Source organism: Astatotilapia calliptera, chromosome 5 (genome assembly GCF_964374335.1).
Source record: "Astatotilapia calliptera chromosome 5, fAstCal68.1, whole genome shotgun sequence".
Lineage (NCBI taxonomy): Eukaryota > Metazoa > Chordata > Actinopteri > Cichliformes > Cichlidae > Astatotilapia > Astatotilapia calliptera.
This window is the reverse complement of record NC_137426.1, coordinates 6539391-6547343: the sequence shown is the minus strand read 5'-3', so window position 1 is coordinate 6547343 and position 7953 is coordinate 6539391. Positions and strand designations below refer to the sequence as shown.

Sequence of the window (7953 nt, the reverse complement as noted above, 5' to 3'; positions counted from 1 at the left end):
CAAGAAAGTCACACTGCGTTCTCCCCGCCTTCTGAAATGCTTAAGAAGGGTTGGGCAAAATGCTTATATAGCTTTAGTGGGCGATAGTGGAGTCATACAACGTTGCTGTGAGAAAGAGAGACTAAGAGATGGAAGGTGAGATTTCATCTTCAGAAATGCAAACTCTTTCACTCTTTTCTGTTCCTTACTATTCATTACTATTCATTTGTTATACAGAGCAAATTCACTCTTGATAAAGACTATGATTATGATTTGATTATTACCATGATTACTGCTGTGCGTGATTGCCTTTTACTGTTACAGACAATGTATGATGTTGACAGTCTTTAATGTTTCTTTTTCTCAACTTGCAGACTTGAGGATAAAATATGTTGACCTGGAACAATCAGAAAACCTTGAGAGTCATAGGACGAATGGCTTCAGGAACACCAAATCTCTGGTGGTGCGGAGAGGAGCCCCATTTAAAGTCAGCGTTCAGCTGGAAGGGCGACCCTTCAACCCTAAGATCAATACTCTGAGGGTGAAAATCATGCTAGGTACTTTCTTGAGTATATTGCATGGATGCTTTTGTATACAAGTGGTCTAACCCACAATTTAAGGCTTTTGCTTGTGTTTCTAACATTCCTCAATTTTCCCATCAGGTAACCTGTACGCAGTAATGCCTGTAACCTTCTCCAAGAGCTCTTCCAAGTCCAGCTGGAATGCCTATATTGACCCTGAGGAGTGGAACCCTCTGAAACCTTCTATCTACATCTACTCTCCTGCCTCTGCCTCAGTCGGCTCCTACAGATTTCAGCTGTGTGTGCTTACTCAGGATGGCAAGAAAAGCTCTGCATATGGCAATTTCATCCTGCTCTGCAACCCCTGGTGTTCTGGTAAGTGAAGCAAAGTATCAGTGCTGGAGAATCAGATTTATTTTGGTAGCTTGTTGCAGCAACCATATATGTATCAGAATACATATATGGTTTGTGTGGCCTAACACACAAACCATATTGAAAATTACATTATTGTAGAATACATAATAAATTATTAATTACTTATTTTTAAGTATCTGCTACAGTACTATATAGGTCCGTGGACTGAATGATCTGTAAATCTCTTTGAAAATGTTGAATTGAGCATGACTTGAAAATGTTAGTACACTGTGTGGTTCTAAATGCAGGATGTATTTCTTGCAGAGGATACAGTATACATCCCATTTGAGGATCAGAGAGAAGAATATATCCAGAGTGACTTTGGGTTGCTGTTTATGGGATCAGGGACAAACATTGTTGAAAGACCGTGGTCTTTTGATCAGGTAAGAAAGTCGCAAACTGAACACTAAGCAACTCAAAAAAAAAAAGTATTACCAGAAGATGTGCCTTTTAAATGAGGTATTATGTATGAGTGTATTATGTTTTATCAAAGTGCATAAAGATCGTATTCTCTGTAACACTGTTTTGAAAGATTCCCAGTGTTCACTTTCAGTTCACTTTAATAATTCTTCAAAACAATATTTGAAAATGAATAAATGTGCAAATTTTGGAGGATCAATGAGATAAAACATCTTAAAGTATGTGTGCACATAGTAAAATCTTGACCTTAAATCTGACTTCAAACCACCTGCTTAACAGGATGTACTCAAATTTTCTCTTTTCTTTTTTCTGCTTGTAAAGTATGAGTCTGGTGTTCTGGAGGCATGCTTGAATTTGCTCCAAGTCAGCCCTCAGCACAAAAAGAACAGAAAGATGGACTACCTGAACCGAAACAACCCCGTGTACCTCAGCCGGGTTGTGTCTGCCATGGTGAGTGTCAACAGATTCTGTCTAGCAACACAAATTCAACATTAACTAGCTTTACAAATTGTATGAATCACATTAGTTTTTGGATCTTGTTTACAATCTATTACATGAGCATCATTTCTACTTGTTAAACAAGCTTGGGCTTAACCTGGGACACTATGTTCTGCACATTGACACGATGAAGAGACACAGCCTTCAATGTTCTGAACACTAAATGTCACATGCAGCAACACTGTAATTATTACTGTAAAACTGCCAAGGCAACATGGAAAATTATGGGATGCCCAAACCTGTTTTGGCATCTTTGGCACGTGCTGTGCAAACAGTAAAAACTATACTTAAGTTGTGCTTTGTGTTTAGATCAACAGTGAGGATGACCGTGGGGTGCTGAAGGGGAACTGGACAGGCGACTTCAAACAAGGTGTCAGTCCCTCCATGTGGACTGGGAGTGGGGACATTTTGAGAAAGTGGAACCAGTCTGGTAACAGCCCAGTCAAGTATGGACAGTGCTGGGTTTTTGCAGCTGTCATGTGCACAGGTGCTTATATCTTCATCTTTTAAAACCTTATAAAAGCAAGTAACTTAGATCATGTACTTCTGGTCTTTGATAATCAGTTGTTCTAAATGATGCTATCATAATAAAGTGTTTTCATTCTTTTTTTTTAACACCGAGTCATTTTTTCCATGACAGTGTTCAAATATTTTAACACTGTTTTTTAAAATCAATTGTGCTTCAGTTATGAGAGTTCTTGGCATTCCTTGCCGTGTGATCACAAACTTCAACTCTGCCCATGACACTGATGGCAACCTGGTGATTGAGGAATACTACAGCGCAACAGGGCAGAAGTTAAACCGCACCAAAGACAGCATCTGGTCAGTTTTATATTTTGCTTATAAACTGTATTATTTAACTACTTTAAAGACTTTAATGACATTTTAATGCTTAACTTTATCTTTTGTTGGACTTTAACAGGAACTTCCATGTCTGGGTGGAGTGCTGGATGACTCGTCGGGATCTTGAATCTGGAATGGATGGCTGGCAAGTTCTTGACCCGACTCCTCAGCAGAGAAGTGGAGGTGTGTGCTAAAAAAAGTTCTTAAACTTTTTCTTCCACTCTTTAATTCTTTGTGAACTTCTTCAAAACGGTCTTGTTTCTGCCATCATCACAGGAGTGTACTGCTGTGGCCCCGCACCAGTCAAAGCAATAAAGAACAAGCGTGTGGACCTGTTCTATGATGTCCCATTTGTCTACGCCAGTGTGAATGCTGATATCCATACAATCATCTTGGGCCAGGGTCAGGTGCTCGGGTTCAGCAAAGACACTGAGAGAGTTGGCTCCCTCATCTGCACTAAGGCTGTTGGGTTCCCCAGATTGCAAAAGATCACAGGAGATTACAAATACATCAAAAGTATGACCATAAAACTAGAATTCTGCTCATTGATTTGCACATTATGCAATTTAATGAAGTGATATATTGAACTAAAGTGATAAAGTGAAATAATAGCACTCTCACATACTCACATTTGTCTTTCTGTCTTTATAACACAGGCCCAACTTCAACACTTTCATCAAGAAGCTCTTCAAGTTCAGGTGACTCAACACTAAGAAGAGGTAATTTGTAGTTTTGAATGTATTCATCAGAGTTTATATGGATTTCTTTAAAAACATATCTCTTCATGAGGACTTTTTCATGTTTATTCAGCAGGTTCATCCCAGGGAGTGCTAGTCTTCCTGACCCTGGACAAATCCCCCATTGTTGGGGAGCCTGTCAGCTTCAGCGTGAAAATCATGAACAAGCAGAATGTAGCCAAGATGTTGAAGGTTCACCTCAATGCCCAGGCAAAAGAATACAACCACAGCCCCTCGGACACCTTCTGGGAAAACCACGGTGTCTTACAACTTGCACCTATGGAAGGTACATTTACTTTTCTCATCTACAACTAAAATATTCACCTTTGAAGGACTGTTGTTGTTTTCAGATCTTAATCTATTTGGATTTGACTATTTATTTAACACAACCTAATTTCTGTGTCACTTCCTCTATCCAGTCAAGGTAGTGAGGCAGAAGATCCCCCTAGCACAGTATGAAGACGTGGTGGGGGATAACCTGATCAACCTTGCAGTTGTTGTGGAGGATACTGCCAGTCAGGAGAGAGTCCTGAGCTCAGAGGAGTTCAACATCACCAGTCCACAGCTCATCATACAGGTACTTTACAAAAATTCTCAATATTTCCTCCTTAAAGTTTCTCACATACAGACTTATTGCATCCATCAACTTAAACTTCTTTAAACAAATTAATTAATTAAACTTTATGTCTTTGAGCACAAATTCCAATGCTTTGATACCAAGTACAGGTTGCTATGTAATATTATAAGAAAGTATTTAAAGGGCATTCAGGATTTTCATATCTGATTTGATGATGCACCAGCTGTGAAAAAAATGCATCGGTGGTTTTGAAAATTTCTATAATATTTCTCCTTTTTGAATAAAAATGTAATCATATAGTTACAAGTATGAGTTGCAGACAGCAGATGTTATGTCATATTTATTAGCTTAAAGTTATATAATGGAGAACTTGAGGAAATGTTCTGGGTTTACTAATGTGTTTGTTCTTCAGGTTGCAGATGAAAAGTCCATCAAGCAACACAGCGAACAGACTGCCCTAGTGACCTTCATCAACCCATATTCTCACCCAGTCAGTGGAGTACTGACTGTAGCTGGGGCTGGGCTGCTCCAAGGCAAAGTTCAGTTCAGGTAAGAATGATTTTTTTTGTCTCATGGGCAATAATTAGTAGACACCACAGGGACTTTAGAACGCCATAAATGCCTGCTAATGACAAGAATTCTAAAATAGAGGAGTGTCACTGTGCAGTGCAGAAAGGAACACTGTCTTTCTTGAGAGAATGTTGACTTGTCACTGTGGTATGTTTGCATTGTTTTATGCATGTATATGTTCATGGCTGCATAGCAGGATAATCACTGAATGTTTGCTTAGAGGCGTGATGCAAAGTGACAGGACGTTTATTGTAGTCAGCCACTCTAAGTTACTGGAATAAATTTCTACATTTTGAAAACATTTTTTTAAAATAAGCTTTCTACATTTTCCTGCAGGATGCCCCCACTGCCTCCAGGAGGAAGAGTGGATCAGCCAATCCCGTTCATGCCCAACATGGTGGGAGAAAAGATGCTGCAAGCCAGCCTGTGGCTCACAAATATGAATGTCACCATCAGAGGCTTTAAGATGGTCTCTGTCAACAGTGTTTAGCACCTGCAGCCATGTTTCCTATGCTGTAAATGAAGAATGTAAATATTATTTATTTAGCTATTTATTGTTTTTATTTGTGTATATGTGTCATAAAAATTAACATTGATACCCAAAGATATATATTTTTTAATTTATTGTTGTACTTTTACCTTTATTTGAGAAATAAAATCATAAAATGTTCAATTCTGTCTCATTTCTTCTAAAAGCCACACAGTGTATGAGTCTATCAGTGTCTTTATGTTACTACTTTTCTTGGCCTGAAGATGGTGATCTTTCCCCATAAAGAAAGAAAAGTCCCTCGAGTGATTTTGTGCATGGAAAACTTTAAAATTTTAAAGTTTTTCAGTGTAATCGGCACATGCACAATCATACCAGTCCAACTATATTACAAACAGGTTATTAGGAACTTAATGACAGTAAAGAAAACAATATACAACCCATAATTAAAGGTAAAGATTCATTCAAGCACCAGCCTATAATACAGCATCTTCAAGCCAACTCATCAAAACATTTTGAGCAGATTTTTGGTCTTTAACTGTGATTATTGTTTTATGCAGAGCTCCCAAACTATTACCGTACTGTATTGTAAAACTAAACCAGTAAATGAGTCATAGGACAAATGGCATCAGAAACATCAAATCTGTCATGCCCCATTCAGAGTCAGTGTTTACCTGAAAGGGCGACCCTTCAACGCTAAGACCGATAGTCCGAGGGCCAAAGTCATCCTGGATACATTAAAAGACATTCTTTCACTTAATAATAATGGATTGGATTTATATAGCGCTTTTCAAGGCACCCAAAGCGCTTTACAATGCCACTATTCATTCACTCTCGCATTTACACACTGGTGGAGGCAAGCTACGGTTGTAGCCACAGTTGCCCTGGGGCACACTGACAGAAGCGAGGCTTCCATATTGCGCCATTGGCCCCTCTGGCCAACACCAGTAGGTGGTAGGGTAAAGTGTCGTGCCCAAGGACACAATGACCAGGATAGAGAGCCCGGGGATCAAACTGGCGACCTTCCGGTTACAGATACGCTTCCCAACCGCCTAAGCCACGGTCTCCCCACTTTATCTCCATCCATCCATCCATCCATCGTCATCCGCTTTATCCGGGGCCGGGTCGCGGGGGCAGCAGCCTAAGCAAAGAGGCCCAGACCTCCCTCTTCCCAGCCACCTCCTCCAGCTTATCCAGGGGAATACCAAGGCGTTCCCAGGCCAACCGAGAGATATAATCTCTCCAGCGTGTCCTGGGTCTGCCCCGGGGCCTCCTCCCGGTGGGACATGCCTGGAACACCTCACCCAGGAGGCGCCCAGGTGGGATCCTTGTCAGATGCCCGAACCACCTCAGCTGGCTCCTTTCGATGTGGAGGAGCAGCGGCTCTACTCTGAGCCCCTCCCGGATGACCGAACTTCTCACCCTATCTCTAAGGGAGAGGCCAGCCACCCTTCGGAGGAAGCTCATTTCTGCCGCTTGTATCCGCGATCTCGTTCTTTCGGTCACTACCCACAGCTCGTGGCCATAGGTGAGGGTAGGGACGTAGATCGTCCCGAGCGAGGCCACTTCGGAGGTGGGGTGCCCCCGGCCTCTTGGCCTGGGGCTCGGTCACTCAGGCACGGCTGGCTGCCGGCGGAGCTCACGGGCGCGTCACTGCAACTCCCCCTGGCTTCTGCTCCGCGGCTGCTGAGTGAGCCCTCATCTGGGACTCTCCTCAGCTCTTTCTGGGACAGTGGCGCGGCTGCCCCTCTGTTGGTCTTCCTTGGTCTGTTGTGTTCTGGGGGCCTCTGGATGTCTGGAGTTTTGATCTCCTCCATACCTCCTTCATGCCCTGGAGGACGGGGCTGTGGCCCCCCCACACCCTCTAGCAGATCATTACATGAAGGAACCTTTTAAAAAAAAACAACAAACAAGCGCGTCCATGCTCACAGGTGTACACACGGGTGATCACACCCACAAACTACACCCTTTTTGGCTCCTACCTCAAAGCACACTGTGTTCTGTTGATCTTATGTGCTGCACAATAATGTTTAATATTTAGTATTTACTGTCATATTCCCATATATCATTGTGATGTTGTTTATTCTATTACTCTTGTTCTCTTCTGCTTGTTTTCTTTTTTCTTTCTCAGCAGGTGACCCAGGTGATCGATATATGCATTTTTTTTCTTATTTTTTTTCCTGCTCATTCTGTTGGTTTTTGCCCTTCTCCCCCGTCCCTCTTCTCAGCTGTTTCTCTTTCCCTCTTTCTTTCTCCCCTTCTTTCCCCCAGTCAAGTCTGTCCCGTATTCAGTAAGTGAAAATAAAATGAACAATAAAAGGGAATCAAATGGACCATTACGGCAAGGCTGGGATGGTCAATTTGGTAAAGTAAATCCGTTGGGCATCTTTCTTTGCCTTTAGACAACAATTCTGATGGCAAAAGAGCCAAACGGGACAGGCAAAAAAAAAAAAAAAAAAAAAAAAAAAGAAAGAAAGGGGACGTAGATCGACCGGTAAATTGAGAGCTTCGCTTTTACACTCAGCTCCCTCTTCACCACGACGGACCGGAGCAGCATCCGCATCACTGCAGCTGCAGCCCCAATCCGTCTGTCGATCTCCGGCTCCCTTCTCCCATCACTCGCGAACAAGACCCCGAGATACTTGAACTCCTCCACTTGGGGCAGGAACTCATCCCCGACCCGAAGTGGGCACTCCACCCTTTTCCGGCTGAGAACCATGGCCTCAGATTTGGAGGTGCTGATCCTCATTCCCGCTGCTTCACACTCGGCTGCGAACCGTTCCAGTGCGAGCTGGAGGCCCTCACCCGATGAAGCCAACAGAACCACATCATCCGCAAAAATCAGAGATGAGATTCTGAGGCCACCAAAGCGAAAGCCCTCCGCCACTTGGCTGCGCCTAGAAATCC

At 42.5% G+C, this 7953-nt stretch overlaps 1 protein-coding gene across 2 annotated transcripts; it reads left to right on the top strand.

Annotated features, from left to right (window-relative positions):
• On the top strand, nt 1–5232 carry LOC113021974 (protein-glutamine gamma-glutamyltransferase 5-like). 2 transcript variants are annotated; one of them, XM_026166904.2, is made up of 14 exons: nt 1–135; nt 354–536; nt 642–875; nt 1179–1297; nt 1656–1784; nt 2142–2319; nt 2519–2654; nt 2755–2858; nt 2952–3191; nt 3332–3394; nt 3489–3698; nt 3832–3989; nt 4402–4538; nt 4896–5232. In XM_026166904.2, the coding sequence occupies exons 1-14, from the start codon at nt 129–131 to the stop codon at nt 5047–5049; spliced, it is 2052 nt and encodes a 683-aa protein (XP_026022689.2). In that variant the 5' UTR covers nt 1–128; the 3' UTR covers nt 5050–5232. The 2 variants fall into 2 exon arrangements, with proteins under 2 accessions (XP_026022689.2, XP_026022688.2); XM_026166903.2 differs by having other exon boundaries at nt 3486–3698.
• Nucleotides 5233–7953: the final 2721 nt, after the last annotated feature.